This window comes from Calidris pugnax, unplaced genomic scaffold (genome assembly GCF_001431845.1).
Source record: "Calidris pugnax isolate Ruff unplaced genomic scaffold, ASM143184v1 scaffold42, whole genome shotgun sequence".
Classification (NCBI taxonomy): Eukaryota; Metazoa; Chordata; class Aves; order Charadriiformes; family Scolopacidae; genus Calidris; species Calidris pugnax.
In genome coordinates this window covers 2482943-2503429 of record NW_015090920.1, presented here as the reverse complement: position 1 = coordinate 2503429, position 20487 = coordinate 2482943, and the positions used below count along the sequence as shown (strand labels likewise).

Below are 20487 nucleotides of genomic sequence, written 5' to 3'. Positions count from 1 at the left end.
ACAGACAGAGATATAAAGGCAAGATGCAAAGGTTTTATTATACCCAAACTTTATTAATTTAGGCCAACTGGGAAATATTTTCTACTTATCCAGTATTTTCTGTATATAAATATACTTACAGACTATAATTAGACTTTTCATTAAGCAAAAGAAATTGAGCTCTTCAGGTCTTCTATTTTAAGGCACTTCTTCCAGCTTTAAGATTTCTCTGCAGCCTGCCCACTTATCAATGTCTTCTAACATACAGATACCCAAAACACAGTCTGTGTTCCAGTGTTAGTCTTTGTGCTGTGTAAACACACCGAGTGCTGAATACTCTGCTGCAATCTAACCACAATTGCATTTTTAGAGGATTGCTTGTCTAGTTCCTTTATGTATAACCAACACATAATTAACTCCCAGAACTAGCCCATACTTGTAATACTGTCGGTGGGACTTCCTCATCATCTGAGTAAAACTTCTTTTTCACAGAGATATAAAGACAAGATGCAAAGGTTTAATTATACCCAAACTTTATTGACTTAGACCAACTGGGAAATATCAAGACTAGGCTATGGGGGAGGGCAACACTATAAATTCAAATGTCAAAATTTAGCTGAAGTCAAAGTTCTGAAGACAGAACTGGACAGAACTTCTGTATTCTTCCCCAGGGAGCATTTAGGTGATACACAAAATTATACTTTCTCATATAATCAATTTCTAGATTCAGTGCTTCGGGGAGCAATGCACAACAAATATAAATTAGTTTTTTTTTTAAAAAAAAAGTCAACTAGACCCCCAGTTCATCAGTGGCCACTAAACATGACTGTCTAAATTATTTCTCCAGCTCACAAAGCAGTTAAACCTCTGATTGCCAGACCTGGGAGGTTATCTGAAGGGAAGGATGATGATTTACATGCCCTCTTTCTATTCATTTTACACTAGGCTGATGCTATTGGCTGTTCACAGAGGCAAGATGTTGAGCTAGATGAGTTTCTGGACTGGCTCCTCTCTTACAACTTCATATTCAATGACTCAGCCTCTTCAAGTCAAGCCAGTCAAGAGCACACCATTACAAAAGCCTTGGAGCTACTGTTACGTGCAAATGATTTCTTTGCTTAGATATATCTTTTTATTTACACTAGTGAAGAAACACAAATAAACGGCTGCCAGCTACCTCGTTTAATATTTGCATACACTTAGGGAGCAGGTAACTCTTGCCCAGCAGCTCCTTTACCTAAGTGACAATGTTGACTGTGATCAGCATTTTTATCAAACATAGGATCCCTGGCCATTTCCTGATGCACTGCATATTGGATGAAATTCCATGGTCCTCTTATCTCAATGTTTTCTAAAATAGATATAATATAATATAATATAATATAATATAATATAATATAATATAATATAATATAATATTTGGGGAGCAATGCAGAACAAATATAAATTAGTTTTTAAAAAAAAAAAAGTCAACTAGACCCCCAGTTCATCAGTGGCCACTAAACGTGACTGTCTAAATTATTTCTCCAGCTGAGAATTCAATAAAGGGCGTTATAATATAATATAATATAATATAATATAATATAATATAATGTAATATAATATAATATAATATAATATATACTAAAACCACTGAGCTTTTTCGTGTAAAAACGCTTTTTAAAATAGTTTTCAGTCCTTACAAGCTTTCTTTGAAAAGACCCTATTTACCAGAAATCAAGTAATGAAATCTACCAGGTCACAGTATGTTACAAAAATTTTTTTAAAGCTCGATTTTCTATTCTAGGGAAACTGAGAATTCAATAAAGGGCTGGAATAAAAGCAGACAATAGTTCTGTACGTTCAAATTAAATTAGTAGTATTTGTACATATGATTTATTATTAAGATTTTTCAAGAGCTCACTCGTTCCTTTGAGATGAGAAGAACAGTCAGCAAAAATGGATCTAAGAACTGGAATGTCTGAATATGTCAATATAAATAATATTTAATGGTGGAAAACACAGAAGATTCCCAAAGTCCACACTTCAAAAATGGCTCATAAACTAATCTTAAGCATAAAAAATTAAGAAAAACTTTGTTTAGCAATATTAGCAATGTTTTAGCAATATATTAGTGACAGAATAATCCTCAGGTCACCTAAAAACTTGGAAGAATTTGAATTTAAAGGAAAAATCTCCATGCCTTCATATTACTAACAGTAGTAATTGTAATAATTCTACAAAATGGTACAGTTTTTTTACTTTAATCTGTACCGTTTCATAGAACTATTACAATCAGATTATATCAATCCTGAATATAGTCAGCTAAGAGCCCATCAATGTATACTTTTTTCACAAATGCTTCACTCCTATCTAAGGTGAATTTCTTCATTTTCTTACTTATTTCTATAAGGTCTCCTGATTAGTCAGCCATCATCTTCAAGACCGTCAACACATTAGTACTGTCAGAAAGTTTTATCAGCTCCCTTTACCATCTTCTTGTCAAATTATCACATATGCTGAACAATATAAAGTACAAAAAAGACCTTTGGAATGCCAGTGACCACCCCACTTTGGAAACTAACCTTCTGTTTCTGATACTGGGACAGTTTCAAGTGATTGGCTGGATATTATATGTAAATTATTTTTTCTTAATCTTATTAAACTATTCAATTCAAGCTTTTAGGATCACATCACCTTCTCCTAGTCATCTTGTTCTATCGATTTCCTTCATTTGATCCACACTTTTATCTGCTGATATTTGACTTTGAGACAGATCATCTGATGGGTTGACCAAAGGAAGACCACAGCCTGAGAACCACCTTAAACAAAGATTATCATTAACATTATTTTACCAAGCTCTCATTTTCTCTGAACACTATTCTTATACCTGGATTGTCCTTTGACCCCAACAGGCTTCCTGCTCCTAGGATTTTGATCAACTCAGTTTTAGAAAGCTCCAGTTAGGTGAGATAAACCCCATCCTCATTTCCAGTATGAGTGCAATTTTCAACTCAGCCACCATCATGCTTGTTAAGAAACCTGAACTACACAGACGTGTGCTGTAGCAGCTCATAATCTGCTGGAGTTCAAATATATGAATATAAAAAGAAACAGAGACTGTATCAAGAGAATAACATTCACTTTACATTAGGAAGACAGAAAACACACATTTAAAATGTCTATGGCCCAAGACATGTGTGTGAAATTACTTTATTTTGATTGCTAGTACATTTTATGACCAGACATGTGCCCCGTGGTTTCTTGTGATCATTTAAAAGGTCATGAACCTCCCTCAGTTCATTTCCAATTAGAAGATGACATATGTTCAGAGCACCTAAAATTGAAACAAGAGCAGGATGGACAATAACATCAGATACAAAGTAAGAATAGCATTTTGAACATTCATTGTTAATTCTGACTTATTGTTTTTCTTGTCTCTGAGAATTTCTGCATTGCAAACAATACTCCTCCTTGAGGCAGGGGAAGATAAAGATTATTAGGCTCATTACCAAAATGATTCTTATTGATCCTGCAAACTTGGCTTTTCTTCTAATACCTAAATAATTAAATAAATAAAATTGCTTGAAAAGAATTAAGTGATCCTAGAAACTGCTATGGCTTCTGAAGTGCAAAGAGTATGCTTCTTGTGACTTCAAAAAATAAGTCTCTGATGGGAAAAGAAGAGAACCAAGAAGAGAAAGTAAGGATGGTAGCAAGATGCTCATTCATCCACTTACATGTTCTTTAGAGGAGATGGTTTGACACTAACGACAAGGGGAAAAAAGACAAGGGTATAAAAGGATGGATATGTCAATGTAATAGAGCAATGGAAATTCCCAGAATATTTAAAAAATTCGATCTAAACTAAGAGTAGGATTTCAGAAAGTATGTTTTGATACTCCATCTCAGAGATGTCTTTGGGTGATGGTTCAGTCTCAGCAGGTTTCTGTAAGAGCTGTGGAGGAATAGGCAGCTAAAACCGCACGGAAATCACATGTTTATGTGATCTCAGCCTTACAAGGAAAGGCTGAGAGATAGCTGTGGAGGAATAGGCAGCTAAAACCGCATGGAAATCACATGTTTACGTGATCTCAGGCAGGTGAGCTCTTCTGTGCTCTGTTTACGGAGACCTTATTATTGCTTATAAGTATCTAAAGGGAGGGTTGAGGGAGGATGGAGCTGGACTCTTTCCAGTGGTTCCCAATGACAGGACGAGGGGCAACGGGCACAAGCTGGACCATGGGAAGTTCCACTCCAATCTGAGGAAGAACTTCTTTGGGGTGAGGGTGGCAGAGCCCTGGAACAGGCTGCCCAGGGAGGGTGTGGAGTCCCCTTCTCTGGAGATCTTCAAGCCCCACCTGGATGCTCCTGAGTGATGTGCTCTGGGCAGCCCTGCTTTGGCAGGGGAATTGGACTGGATGGTCTCTAGAGGTCCCTTCCAACTCTGACAATTACATGATTCTGTAATTACGTGATTCCATGATTCCATTTATTCTAAAAAAGGTCCTGGGATAGATGCTGCGTGAAGCTCAAGCCAACACATCAGCACAAAGCTCTGTCTCTGACAGTGAACCAAGTGGGTATCAAGCAGAGATTGATACTAAAATCCAAAAGAGCTAGACTAGCTTCAGACATAGCATGTTAGTGACTCTAAGGATGGTGTCCAAGCCGGGCTTGACAAGCCAATAACTATTTCATTTCAAGAAACAAGTCTTCCCGGGGGCTGTTCCTGCTCGAAGCCGGCTGGGGAGGCCCCTGTCCATGGTGCTGAACCAGCCAAGACCGGGCCGGCGGGCGGGCGGGTCCCTGACCATGGTGCTGCAAAACCAAGCTTGGGACCTGGAAACCAAGAGACTGTGGCAGATCCGTCACAAATCATGGGACCGTTTGGAGCTTTGTCGCCTAATTTTGTGGCAAATTTGCAAAAGGAAACGCTATAGCAGATTGACTCAGCTGTCAGAAAGGATAATCGACCAATTTTATCACTCACAAAAGTCCCCGATGGGATCTGTCTGAGGGTGACCGGCATTTGAGACTCAACAAAATCACTCTCGCCCATTTAGAAATGGGAAAAACGTTAACTTCTTAAACCAAAACTTTTCATGGAAATATAACAGACTGTTCAGCACTTTAGTTGGTATGATTCTAATTCTACAATAGATGTTCTAGTCCAAACAAAGAAAGCCCATAACAGTCCTAAAATTATAGCACTGTCCTGGGATGTGAAGAAGAGAACTTCAAACTCTTAGACCGTGTTCTTCAAAGAGGGACTTGACTTTTGAGTTCTTATATCACAAGCAAGGACCCTAATCACAGGTACAAGTCCCTCCCCTCCCACCCCTTTTTAGCTGTCCCTCTCTTTATTTTCAAGGACAGATTGGGAAGAAAGCCTCTTTGCTCTCTCAACTAGATTTTGCTCTTTTATGGTTTCCTCAAAAGTATCTACATACACATTCCTGAAAAACAAGGTACTGCTCAGGATATTGCCTCCTCTTTGAAGGAACTAACAGCTTCCCTTTTCCTAAAAGCTTCTTTTAATGATTATGTCAAATGTCTAGATCTGTCGACCCCTTTGCACAAACGGGTCTAGAAATCAAATGTATGTCTACAGTCAGATGATAAACCAGTTTCTGTAATAATTTCTCTCAACTGTTTCCTATTCTACATACAATTTTAGGGAGAATGGAGCGTCCCTCTCCTCAAAGAAGCAAGCTGCATTTCACAAGGAAAGCATGATAACTTGTTATCTGATAATGAAGAGAATCTGATCAATATACTTTATACTAAAAATATCAAAAGCCATAACAGACTAAGAAATTAATAACAAAAAACATGTCTCCTTTTCAGATATCACCGCTTCAGGCTGACTGGGATGGGGGCTAGTCTTGATATATCCACCACTGTTTCTAGAATCCAAAATTCTAGAAAATACACTGGATCTTCTCTTAACTGCCAGGGATTCTGATAGAAAGTTTGAAATATTTTATTTACTGCACTATCCTGTTTTAATCAGGGATTGACATGAAGTGCCCGGAAAGGAAAAATATTTGTACCTTCCTTCCGAGCGTATTCTGTCTGGCTTTGGAATGCTTTTTAATTAAGTGCTGTCTTTTGTCTCAGGTACAGATGACAAATTTACTGCCTGATATACCAGTGACAAGGCAACCAGGGCAGATGTTGAGCCCAGCAGTGTGAAGCATCACTAAATTCTAGACGTAATTGCCTATCAAAATAAGTCATCACCACTGCACCCACCATTGTTAGTCCTCACATTGTTCCTCTCACGTTCTTTCAGTGGCCAGTTTTGGAACATGTTTTATGCTTAGAAGGACACTGTGTCCTCCTGGCACAAGTTTTAACACCTCCCTAGACAAAAAAGATTTATTTTAAAAATTTGCAGAAGTATAATAGGTGCACATCAAAACATTTGCTACTTCCCATCTCTTTGCCAAGGGGTAACAAGAGATAACCAAGCAAATTTCATGCCCATCCCACTCTGTTTCCTCACAGGGGAAAATATGTGGCACAAAATATACATTCAGTGAATTTGTGGTCCTGAAATGGGCACCCTGCAACAGAACTCAGGCTGGAATGCTGAAGAACAGTCAACATGACATTTACATGAGAACAACAAAACTAGTCTAATTTGTCATAGTAAAAAAAAAAAATCTATTCCTTCTCTTCTGTCAAAGTGTATTTGGTATCAGTGGCTCCCACATACCAATTAAACACCTCACTTCACTGAAGGTGAGAGCTATTTGTTGCTTTTGTACCCTCGACTGGAAAAGAAGTCATTACACACATAACAGCCACTATAAAACTGATCATGATTTAGCAAATATTGCATGAAAATGATAAAAATGAGAATAAAAATATTATTATGTACACATGTAGCTATAGTGAAGACAAAAGAAGATTAAAGAATGGCATGATTTTCTTCTAGTACTGTCAGTTTATGATCTTACAGAAATTTTGTGCCTTATGAAAGAAAAATTATCAACAGCTACTTGCATACAGCAAAATCTTGTATCAAACTTTCAAGAGGATAAAATCATGCATTGCTATTACAGTATTTTCCATGTATTTTTACTTCTATTTTTTTTTCCTTATCCAAGTCCAGAAGCACAATGCAATTTATTGCTTCCACTGAATAAGGAAAAAGAAAAAAAAATTGTGTTTTTGAATAGCATAAGTAATACAGAAAATGGGACACATTCTGGTGGGAAACAGTCTGTTGTATAAATAAAATATATGCAGCTGTAAATATAATATGTAATACTCATTCCAAACCATAGCCACCTCTTCAGAAATAAACACTTGAGTCAAAGCAGGGTAACAGACTGGCAGTGCACTCCTGGCATTTGTCAGGAGCATTCGTCAGGCTGACAGTAATATTAACCACAATCCATTTCAGTTGCTTTGGTTTATCATTGTGTGACTGATGTTCAAAACAATGCCCTAAGAAGCTGCTAAAATAAAGTGTTGGTTTAACCTATACACTGCAGTTGTTTAAATCTGTACTAACCGTGGACTTCTAGCTAATGTATTAACAAAACTGTTATTCATATTTGACACTTTATAATTACCTAATTTCTTTTAAAAATAAAGTATTTTTTTCATTTTTAGTTTTCTTAGGTACCAAAAAAAAAGTAAAAATATTGACGTGGCATCCTTTCTGCCAGACCAAACCCAAAGTTTTGCTTTTCTTTACTCAGTGGGAGCACTAAATTGTGATGCGCTCTGGATGTGGATAGGTTCAAGAAATAAAGTAAAAGACTGTTAAAAACGATAGACTGTTAAAAGCATGTAACAAGTTAAATGAAATATCTTCAAATCTTTTTAAAACCTCTAGTAGTGCAAAAGCATAGACATGCTACAATACATAATTAGGACTTACTTATTTTGAAGCACTACCCCAAGATAACAGTACTACAATATCACAATATACATGACATTCAAACATTTTCAAATTTCTTTTAAAAATAAAGTATTTTTTTCATTTTTAGTTTTCTTAGGTACCAAAAAAAAAGTAAAAATATTGACGTGGCATCCTTTCTGCCAGACCAAACCCAAAGTTTTGCTTTTCTTTACTCAGTGGGAGCACTAAATTGTGATGCGCTCTGGATGTGGATAGGTTCAAGAAATAAAGTAAAAGACTGTTAAAAACGATAGACTGTTAAAAGCATGTAACAAGTTAAATGAAATATCTTCAAATCTTTTTAAAACCTCTAGTAGTGCAAAAGCATAGACATGCTACAATACATAATTAGGACTTACTTATTTTGAAGCACTACCCCAAGATAACAGTACTACAATATCACAATATACATGACATTCAAACATTTTCATAGTTGAGTATTAACAAGGTCTTTCAGATATTTCCTGTTAACTCATCATCTGACACAAAATTTAACACTTAAATTACACAGAGTTGATAGAAATGCCTAAACAGTAACCCAAATTTGAACTGCTGTATCTGAGACAGGTATGGCATTAAGACTCTCATTGTGTATGTGGGAAGGGCCAGTGGTTATCCAGAATAGTAGTTACATTTTCAGAGCTCAAGACACACTGTCTGATGAACTACATTTAAGAGAACATAAGGGAAAATGCATTTTAAATATACATATATAGAAATATTCACTATTGCCTAACAATAGGGGCAGTTCTCTGCCGATCACCTGTTAAAGATTAAGTTCTCCCAAGAATATCAAGTTACAGGTTTAAATAATATTAATGAAACTCCTTCTATGCATAATACAGTATGACTGACATCTAATATTGTAATTATTTCCTGTATTAAGGTCATAGTTTTCAAACATATGATTGAGAAGGTTAAGCATAGATACAGATACTACCTAAGTCATGTCCACTTGCTAATATTCCTAAGTAATGTCCCCTCTCAGCGATAGCAATGGAAAGATTCCCTCAGAACTCAGCAATACTCAAAGACTGCTTTCCTGAGCAGAGAAATCCATACAAGCAGTCACTGTTAATAAAGAAACACACAGTGAAAGGGTGGGTTTGCTATCCTATTTCTTAGTGGAGGCAAGATTGGTACCTAAACCAATACCAAAACCTAAAATGAGGAAAAATTGCTCTACGCTGCACTCAGTTCTGTTTCAGGGTGGAGGAAGAAAGACTAGGATATAGTATTGAACTAGTTTACAAATTAAAATACAATTAAAGTCAGGAGATGCCTCAAGAATTGTAGCAGCTGGAGAATCTTTTTTTTGGTCTTGAATTATTTTAGCAGTGACATGATATATGCAGAGGTGTCCTTTAACAACAGCTAAAGGAAAATGAAGTTGCAAAACTTATGTCATATTCAAGGAAGTTATTAACAGCTAATACATCTAATTTATGTACTAATTCAAGCTACACAGAGATAATGTTACTCATAAGTTTTCCATTTTCACTAACGTGTCATTAGCAAGTGTAGTCTAGGTTGGTGATTGGTATTTTCAGTTGTGAACTACCTTCAGATATTTTTCAGCCTGGGGAATATTAATAAAGAATTTATTAAATACCACAACAAAAAAATATTTTAAAGTATTATTTACCTTTGAAAGATTTGTTAAAATATAAAATATGTGTAGGTTTATTGCTCAACATGGGATTTATGCCAGTCAGACATTCTGAGAAAGCACAGACTTCATGCTACAATGTTACCTCAGTATATTGCTGCTTTGGACTTAGAAACATTATTTGTATTTGTACATACATATACACAAAAGGTACAGTATAGTCTTCAAATACATATAGGTGCATATACACACATACATATCCACAGATATACCTGCATATATATTTGAGGACTATACAGCATCTTTTTTAAGGTTAAGATACTATATCTGTAGTAAAAAAAAATTACTTTTCTAGAGATTTTCACAGACCTATGTTTAGCTTAATCAATTGCAAACTGAAAGCAAGAACTTTCAAAAACCACCTGACTTCGAGGATTATTTTTTTCTATCAAATTATCATTTTGTACAGAAGACGTCTGTAAAAAACAAGCTATAATTAAAATCTGTTCTTCACCTTTTCCACAAATTAACTGTTTTGCTCCATGTGTCAATAATTTCCCATACTAGCTAGCTTTTAGAAAAAGACTCTTTTTGATGATCAGTACACCCAGTCTTTATAGAGAAAATGAGAGATGCTTTTTGTCTGTAAAATGAAATATTCTTTTCTTGGAAAACACTGAAAGAGAATAATTGCATTCTATAAAGCTTTAAACAGGCTGTATAATATTGCCTCTGCTTAATGTTTGTTTGGGTAAGAATCTTAGAAAAACGAGGCTACTCTGACTGGAAGGAGATGTTCGGAAAAATTGATAAAAAACAACAATGTCTGACAAATGACAACTATATTACTTGGGTGTACCTGAAGGGGATACACAGAGGAAATGAAAAAATAAAGTTTCTACTTATGGGAATAAAGGCAATGATTTAAAAGTACTTAAACAGTAACAGTATCACAGGCTTTGCTACTAAAAACCCACCATTCTGATGAGAAAAAATGAAAATTATTTGGCTAATTTTTTACCTTTAGCAGCCTCAGCTTTCCTATCTTCCTTAAAATCTGACATTCCTACCTTCATTTAAAAATTGACTTCATTAAATGTAACGCATATGCTCCAACTCAGAGCACCCTCCATTAACAATTATTAAATTAACATGATCAGAAGGAATAATAACACATCATTAACATATTTTTCCACAATCTGATCCCTACTATCAGTATCCACATATAGAATTGAAATGCTGTTCATGCTTGTGCATTTAACATTAATGTATCAAACGCAGCAGAAAACATTACCAAGACTCCAAGTTACTGTGATAAATACTGGAGAGGGAAAAAAAAAGGTGTATCTGATGACAAATACCTTTGACAAATCCCTGAAGTTGCTGGGAAGTGTAAGGTCCAACTCCTCTGATTCATAGTTGGTGATAACCCAGGGGAAGACAGGGTACTGATTTAAATCATTGTAAGTTCGACCTGATAAACAACCAAAAAAAACCCAGTGTGAGCTAAGAGAGTTATATTTAACTAAAATACCAACCTCTAAAGATACAACAATATAGCTTTACGAGAAGAACTGTAATTTACTTCAGATATCATTACAATATTCTAGTTTGCTTTATTGAGAAGGAAAATGAAGAAGTTCACAAATCGCTGGCATTTAATTTAAAACATTGCAGCCCATTTCACTTTAATTGTAAACTCTTTTGCAATAAAAGTAACAGTGAAATCCATTCATTTTCTACACGTTTCTCCTTTCCTTATTTATGTCATCTTGTCTCCTGTTTCTTTAAGTTGAAACACTCAAAAAATGGAGAGGCAATTACTTCTGTTGAGGTTAAAAATGAAAGCAATATTTTTACATCCTCTATTAAATATGTGAAAGCAGAGTGAAGTAGCTCAGGATTTTAGATTGAGAAATTATGCAAGTAAAAACCATTTCATCTAGAGAATTCACTTTGAGGGGAATTCTTCCTTTACCATTGACCACCTAGGGATACGCCAACATTTACCAGAGCAGAAAATCTGTTCTGGTTTCAGGTTCACACTTGCAACTGTAAGATGTTCTGTAAGATGGAAATAATATCCTTCCTCCAGTAAAAACAAAACATTTGATTAGAATAATCACATACCATACATACACATACACGACATACCCTGGTTTATAATTTTAAAATGAGCAATTTTTACACAGATCCTGTCTCTTTTTATGTTATGTTGCAGAAGCTCATTCATTCCTATCACCTCCAATCAGTATGATCTCAAATTTTGCCTAGCCTGGTATTAAAAGTCTCAAAGGACAGGTTTTTACTTCTTTCCTAGAAATATTATTTCACAACCCACTCTGTCAAGTTGTCAGAAAATATTTTCTAAAACTCCACCTAAGTTTTTCTTTTTCCAGTTTTCTCATACCATTCTTTTTAATCCTGGTTTGCAGGATTTTTAGATGGTATAGCCAGGTCCTTTCTTTCCCTAACCAGTTGGTTATGCTGCACATTATCTCATCTTCAGAATCCAGGCTACACATGATGCTGTGATATCTATCTTTATTTGTTTCTAACTGATAGCCATCATAACCATCTTTTCACTCCCCATCACAGGCAACTAAACTTTCCCTTTTTTCATAAAATTATCTTGTTGTTCCTTTTCACCTCAAATACCAACTAGGTAAGAATTCTTTTTATTATTCCAATCATATATTGAAGCTGAAAAGGATCATCCACTAGAGCCACAGAGAACAGTGTCACCATCTTGCCTCATAGCAGTCTGGCAGTAAGGAGGTGAGCAGATCTACCCCGACTTTTATAAAATCTGCCAGCATCCTGGCATCTCTGACTTCAAGACTGATTACAGAAACTGGCAAAACCGACCATTTGTATAAAATCTAATTAGTGTGAGCAGAAGCACTTGTTATATCAACCGTGTTAGCAAGAGTCGAGTCTGAAAGGGAATTAATGGACTTCTCAACACTGTCAATGCCATAGAAGAGCAGGAAATTGAGAAATTTTCTATGTTTCTCTAAGAACAAAATATGTTGGAAAAGAAAAGAGAGATCATGAGACCTGACAATTAGCCTCCATTTACTAAACTGAGGTCAAGTTGGTGGTAAGTTCATGAGGTAAGATGGGTTACATGAAATACAGCTTAGCATTTACAGAATGGGGAGTCAGGAGAGGGGTGTGAATCAGGATTTGGGAATGGACCGTGTCCTGGCACAGCAGTGCTGGTGATCCTGGCCCTACACTCTTTTCTGAGACCAGCCATAGCTCTTGTAACAGGAGCAGTTATTGGCTCCAGGAATATCCTGAGATTTCCCAGAGAGTTCCAGCCCTACACAGAGCTTGTTGCATTGGCAGTATTCAGAGAGGATAGTACTTATGAATATTAAAACTCAGAATACTAAGGGATAAAGAAGTTACTATTTCTGAGGCTCTCCTAAATAGCAGACAGTCTGTGTAAATCGTGTCCCCCCACAACAGGCAAGATATTCTTACCTTAGAGATATATTTTAAGTGCAGTTCAGTACAGCATAATTAACTGCATGCCTCTCTATTACTTAAGCACAAAAATGATTACGAATAAAATACATTTAGGAGGGCTTTGTGAAGTTTTCCTTCAGGACAAAACCGTACATAGAAAAAGTTATTTATTAATAGGGCAAAATCTAGTAGCGCCCCATGTCTGGTGAGGCTGTGCCACCATTAACTCCTTTTCTGAGTCATTACAGTAATTTGTTTTACCTGCTATAGTGTTCAGAAACATCAGATATTCAAAGTTGGAAATTTCCCGGTGTTGCCAGCGCTGGGTCATATTGGAAGCTTTGAAAATCTGTCGTGGACTAGCCAAAGAAATGCGTCTGAAAAAAAAAAAAAAGTCAGAAAAAATAATGAGAAAAACCTAGTGGGTCTTCCTTTCTGCCAATCTGAAGTTTAGTGGCAGTTGTACATATTCTTTTTACTAGTTCTACGTTAGATTTCTGGGGAGATCTAATTGCTATTTTGGATACTTGACGTTCATTTTTAAAGTTTTATAATCCAATAAGAACTAAAGACTTAAAACATCTGACAGCTGGATATATCAAGATGTGAAAGCTTTCAAACAGAAACCTTTACAGCTGTGCAAATTCAGCTGGATGTTTTACAGAAATATGTTACTGGTGATTTAGAGAGATGGCAGATCCCTAAATAAGAAAATTACACAACTTTTAGAATTTCACATAAACACAAAGTCGTGTTTTAGGAGAGGTTTTTAAATCCCTCGAGAAAAAAGGAAAACAATGATAAGATGATAGAACTTCATGATGAAGTCCATCCTCTTGAGATTTAAATTCTGGGCAGTGTTGGGGAGACAGTCATAAATAACTCAATTAAACTTTTCTAATTTGATGCCAGATTTCCTAATGTTTGAGAAAGAAGACTATAGAGTCATTCCTAGGAATGATAAATCAAGCAGAGAAGAGCTTATGATAAAATTCCCAAGACTGTTTTGTTCATAATAAAAACATCTGTAAATACCAGAACGACATCATTTAGAGAAAAAAAAAATTAGATACAGTTTTAATTAACAAATCTTTACAGGTATTGGTAAACAATTAAAGAAAACAGTTGCAGTAACTGAATATTTTTAAATTTTAATAAACTGCATTATATTGTAAAGAGATTTATCAGTATAAATGGATGTGAAATTTTGAACAAACGTGTCTCTGCTTTCATGTATATTTTAAAAATTTCACACAAAATTTTCTTCTGTAAGTAGAAATCCTCACGTTCTTACAGAGTGGCTATTATTGCAATTTAAGAGAGATTTTTCTGGACTTGACCAAAAAAAAAGTAAACTACAAAATACAATAGAAAACATCCCCAACTATTTTAATGCCATTTCTGTGCACAGAAATCTTTAAAAAACAAAAATTTAAACAACAAACAAGATCCTCCTTAACGGTTTCTAAAAATTTAGAAATTCATCTACTTAAAAATAGTTTAAAATTCATTAAAATACAAGAGGCAACCAATCCAACTGAAAATGGGTTATACCTCAAAAACATCTATTTCCATCAGCCTCAGTGAACCTTAAACTGTGTTTCATCCAGAGCATATCTGGTAATCAAGCCCTAATCTTTTGCTAAAGAAGACGTAGCAAAGTGAATCATATTCTCCAGTTTTAGGATCCAAACACACAGCCTGACACTGTAATGCTAATTTCTCAGGATGTAAAATTTGAACCATGTCCTCTAGAGCTGAAAGACAAGCACACCATACCAATCTTTCATGTGCTGTTCAGCTTATATTGTCCTACACATCACTACAATATCCTTCTGATGAGGAACTATCATTTTCATCTACGTTTAAATACTGCAGAGTATTCAAGGATGTTACAGTCAAGCTAATATAATTGGACACTGCCATAAAAGCTAATCAGTCCTACAACCAGACTTAAATCAGTCTTAAATTTTACTGAGTTGGCAGGCATAAAGAAACTATTTTCCTTAAGTAGGGTAAGTGATTGAGTCTCACTGCCAAAAAGAAGCTATCTTCCCTATAATAGACATAAAATCACAAAAAAATCTCAAATCCAGAAGTTTTTATTATACACACACATTTCAAATAGCTTGCAGAAGTGATAAACTGATGCATATTTTGTAAACCAGTAGGTGGAAATGCTTCAAACCATGTAGCTGTTTTGATGAAAAAAAAAAAGAACTCTTAGAACTGACAGATAAAATTAACTCAAATTGTAAAATACCTGGTCTGGGGCAGTCCAAAGATAGTACCAATACCGACCCGAGGTAGACAGTTAACCACTTTCTTTACTGTTGCTTGATCAGGAAAGTTGAACATAACACCCACTGTGAACACAAGAGTTGAAATATGACATGATTTTACATCTTTAATTTTAGGCTTTCTGGCCCAATAAAATTTAACCATAAGCCTAGGTGTTGAACAGGCAGAAGATTAGACAGGTTTCCTTCAGGTCACTATAGATACCTTTTTATATAATTTCCAGAACTGCTTTTATTTACCACTAGCAGGAATTTCAACACAGGTTGTCACTTACAAATCTGACAAAGTCTACATTTATATTCCTTTCTGAATAGAAGTTAAACATGTATGCACAAATTGACTGTCTAGAATGCATTAAAAAAAAATTTTATATATCTATCGGATCACACATTGACTAGTTTATTTTCTAGGTAGTTTCAAGAAATATTCTTTAAAATGTTATCTTCATATTTTGAAACATTCAATGACATTTAGCAACCTAAAAAACTAAATAACAGTCTAATTATGCTTATTACCAGTGGACATTTATGACTTCTCAGAGTACACCTACAAGCTCCAAAATAGGAAAAGTGTTCATGCACATGATTCTGTTGGACAATATGCGCTTCAGCTACGCACAACAACGTTCTGCAAGATATACTTACCAGCCACATTCCAGATTAGAAACCATTTTAAGCTCAGACAAAACTTTTTTGACTAGCATACTAACTGCATAAAACATTTTATCCTATGAAACATCTACTGATTTCAGGACAACAACGTTTCATATCATTACCGTAACAACATTTTACATTTTATAAGCGTCATCATTTGCAACAACGTTTCATATCATTACCGTAACAACGTGTGTTTTTGTATAGTTTTCAAAAATTGTTTTTCAGAATGTTATGATCAGTATAGAAGCACTGAAAGTACCTGAAGAATCTTAGTTTAAACTGCAAAGGTGTCATATAACCTGGTATAAAATAAAATCTAGGGGGAAAAAAAAAAAAAGCAGAAGGAAGTTCTCCAAGTATCAACACACTACATTTTGAGTGACTTGTCATGGTACATATGTGTGTCTGAAAAAGGAACTGAAGACAAGGTAAATTCACATTTGTCTCTTAGAGTTGCACTAGGGTCTACCTGAAAGAAATTATTGCTAGAAACAAAGCATAAAGGTATACCAGCCACTGGTCTAATCTGGTAGTGAAGTTCTTTCATTATGTTGCGCTTGGTGTGTATAACTAACAACTATTTCCCCTCCAAAGGGGCCAAAAAAAATCCCTTCATGCATAACAGATCAAAGGTAGGTACACCTTAAGCAAGAGTTTCCAGAGAATGTCAAATATACATGTGGATATAAATGAAAGTGAGGCATTGCTAACACCCAGTTATGATTGAAAAAAAAAAAAAAAAGGAGAAACTAAATTACAAAATTATAACAATTTTAAATATTGAAACACTTAATCCAAGCCCTTCTGTTACCTACACAAATCTACACCAAAAAAGACATGACTAAACAGTCAAATGGAATGCCCACGTCCCCAAATCAACATTTGCCATTCCTCTAAACTCACAGTACCTCTGTTTGCCATGAATATCTCCAGTGCTGTATTTTGCAAAAGATAACGTCTGGAAAAGATAGCTCGAATCTCTGAGAAGAGCCATTTTCCATGCAGTCCTTCCGTATATGCCAGAATCTAGTGGAAAGAGACAGAGAGAGAATGTTTTAAGTATGTTGTGAGTATAGTTAATATCTTGTAGAAGAGAAACTGTTCGACCCGCAAACATAGGTTCTACCGTTATACACAAAACCTGCAGAAAAATAAAAATATGCTAAAACTTCAAATCATGCTATGAACCTATAATTGATTTTTTGAAGTCCTAAATTCAACTATTCATGTCAATGATTTTAAAAATTTGTTCGTATTTTTCTCCTTTAAAGACAACAACCTATTTTCCGTAACCAAAGGAATTTCAGAAACATTATGAAATGTTTGGCACTTCAGCAAACATAAAAAAATATTCTGAAATGTATTACCAGTGCCATTAGATGTATCTGCACTCATTTTAGCCCTGTAATAACAGGCCTGTAACAAATAAGCAAGAAAAAAAATGTCTTTAAAGAAAAAAAATGTTCCTTACGTTTATTGTTAAGGCAACATTCATTAATTCTGGAACTATAAAGGTTGGCTGTATAAGAGGTTAAGTATCATTTTGTCAGCTAAGGTTAAACACAAACCTGCAAATGAACTCAGCATAATCTCTCTATGGAGTAAGCGGTTGTCAAAGTAACTTGTTACAATTCCTGTCATCCCATCTGACAGACACAGATGCTTAGTCTGCCTTCACCATTCAAACTAATCCCATTTTCAGTCCTCAGCCACTTTGTTTCTTTGTTGCTGCACTTTTTCCTTTTCATTTCCAAGCTTAATTATCTAAGTGTTAAGGGACGGCGAGATTGGAAACTTCTCTACCTCAGATTAACAAACCACAAATGAAGGAAAACCTGAGAATTGTCGATTTTAGCAAACACAAAAGCATTTAACTGAAATCCATCACAGAAAAGGAGATTCAGATATAATCCTGGTGAACTTCACTCCTACTACAATTTCACTTGAACACTATATTGTGTATAAAACAGTGAAATTCAAGGGTTTAACGTAACAAAGACTGTTAATGAACCCAATCATTTGCTTATAGATTTTTAACAAAGGAGGATTTTGCCTCACATGTAGCATATATCCACAAATGGCCTGCGTTTTTGTAGCACAGAGAGCAGAAGCACCATTATAAAAGCACTACATGATACAATACGAACGACTGTACCACCTTTGTGAATTAAAAGCAAACAAGACTGGCAAACCAAAAGCAGATAGCAGAGAAAAAGCAGAACATACAAAGCCAACCATCTCCCACACCTTCTTGCTTTTTACTTCGTCCAGTATCTTCCCCTCAGTACAAGTGCCACAGACAACTTTTCTCTCAACAACCCGACACACACAGGAAAAAAAGAAAAAAAAAAAAAAAAAAAGAATAATTATTCCAATACAAAATTCTAGAAATGGGATGAAAAGACCAGAGATTGTCAGTGGTGGCTAATCATTTCTGGAAGTGGGGAACTAACGGACTCGGGCCCAACGCTTTCCACAACACAGCCATAACCCACCCACACTAATTGGCAGATTTGTATAATTCTGTGGTGCTACTCCCAACCACTGGGGTTGCCTTTTGTCACACGCATATAAATATCCTTTAAAGAGCACAACACATCAAAAGAGATCAAAGGAGACAAAAAAATCTCTTAGTACTTTTGTTGGTATTCATCCATCTTACTATCTTTATGGGAGCTTATCATTTCCATTGATTATATTTTGAGACAGGCCGGAGCGTGATGACTCAGCTTTTCTATAGTAACGACTGGAACACAACAACCTGCTTGTCACTATCAGCAAATTCAAACACTTATGACACGGGTAGTGTGAGTAAAATCAGCAAGTTAAATTGTGAAGTATTGCTTTTACCCTGTGGAGGTTTCCTGGAAACCCTGGGCCAAAAGCTTGGTGGGTGCAACTTCTTTGAAACGGGCTTGAAAATAGCAGAGGTGGTTCCATGGCACACCTCCCACAGCCGTAATAAAGTTATTGAATTCAGAGAAACGGGATTTACAGCAGAAACTGGAACCGCACGGTAGAAACCGCTGCTGGTCACCACTGTCACAATTCTTTAAACCTCTCATTAACAGGAGTTACCGGGAAGCAGCTGAGGCCTGGCCGAGCAAGGCCTCCATTTCGCGTTGGAAACAGCGTCTGCCTGGTCTGCAGCTTCACTTCAAAGTCTCTGGAGTTCAATTAAAACTGGATTAGGTGGAAGCCAGGCCGTCTTTGGGACACTGCTCTCTGAAACTCCAGGCAGGCTGACAGCACCCTAGACGGAGGCCTAGCCCGCCAATGAACCGGTTGCCATGGAAACCGCATCATTACCCCTGCTCCGCGCCCATCACACCACCTATGGCAGATGAAAGGTCCAGGAGACAAACGCTCCTCTTTCATGTCTATGGCTAAGTACGCCTCACGAAAATCCAATCCAACCTTTTATTCCCTCTCAAGTATCTGATTTTATTAATAGAACCTCCCACTTGCAGAAACTGACTCGCGCTTCAAATTAAATTCAGCATTTCCATGCTGGCAAAGGGATTTTTTTTAATTTTTTTTTTTTGTTCTCAGTGCTACCACTTCATGATACTATCAGTATTATAACTTTGAAAAACTATTTTTGCATTCACTTGTTTTCACCCCTAAGCCACACAGCACAGAATTCTACTTAAGAATTTAAGAAAACTATCTTCTTCACACTATTGTACAACACATTGTGTTTAAAAAAGGCTCATTTTATTTCTGTCTTTTGTCACCATCAGCTTTGGAACAACTTGTGGAGCAAAGACCAATGGGCGGGGGGGATACAATCGAATTTAATCCACACAAATAGTACCACCTTCCCCCCACAAAAAGGTATTTATAGAATTTCAGTTGATTCGACACACCAGATTGAAGTTGAATCTACTGCACACGTATTTCAAAAGATACTGCACCTTACAGGAGGAAAGACAATTTCTACAGTTTACCATTTCCTTTAAAAATACTTACAATAAACAAATGAGCCAATTGTAAAGCTTTACGGTTCCAAAAATCTCATTAGGCAAATGGTTCTGTGATGAGACTTTGGCAACACCAGATGAACAGAGAGCACGACGCCACTACTAAAAATAAAAAATTACTTTCACCTTTGCATGAAGTCCCTTCTTCCCCTCAAGTAATCGAAAAGAAGGTCTAAACCTGTAACTAGTCCTCATGCTCATGCTGCAGGCCCTGACACTGCGTGGCTGGGAAAAACTCCCCAAGAAAGTAGTGAGAAAAGACCAGCCACCTTCCATGTCCTCCTCGAGGAGAGTCTGAAATCAGAGTTGCATGAAAACTCAGGTAGCGTCGTGCTCATCGTGAATTAAGACCATAGATAACGAAGTCCTCTCCTCACAATTCACGGTTGTGTATCAGCTAATTTCCCAACAAGAAGACACTCACTCGGAAGCTATTCTGTCATTTTACAGTTTTGAACCCAAATGCCCCAGCCAGCCATTTTTTCATAACCCTCCCTGAATGCTGACCATAAGCAGTGTCCCTCATAAAAGATTGCACACAGTAGTCAAAAGGTGCCATCACTTACAGCTGCCTCCTGAATT

The 20487-nt window shown here is 36.1% G+C and overlaps 1 protein-coding gene across 1 annotated transcript in view; it reads right to left on the bottom strand.

Annotated features, from left to right (window-relative positions):
• LRBA (LPS-responsive vesicle trafficking, beach and anchor containing) overlaps positions 1-20487 on the bottom strand; it is a 464550-nt gene that overhangs the window by 146519 nt on the left and 297544 nt on the right. Inside the window, exons 40-43 of the mRNA XM_014950036.1 lie at positions 16831-16948; positions 15229-15331; positions 13227-13342; positions 10850-10962 (exon numbers count right to left, since the gene is read on the bottom strand). Of these exons, the coding sequence (XP_014805522.1) occupies positions 10850-10962; positions 13227-13342; positions 15229-15331; positions 16831-16948 (450 nt within the window). The remainder of the gene's footprint in view (positions 1-10849; positions 10963-13226; positions 13343-15228; positions 15332-16830; positions 16949-20487) is intronic.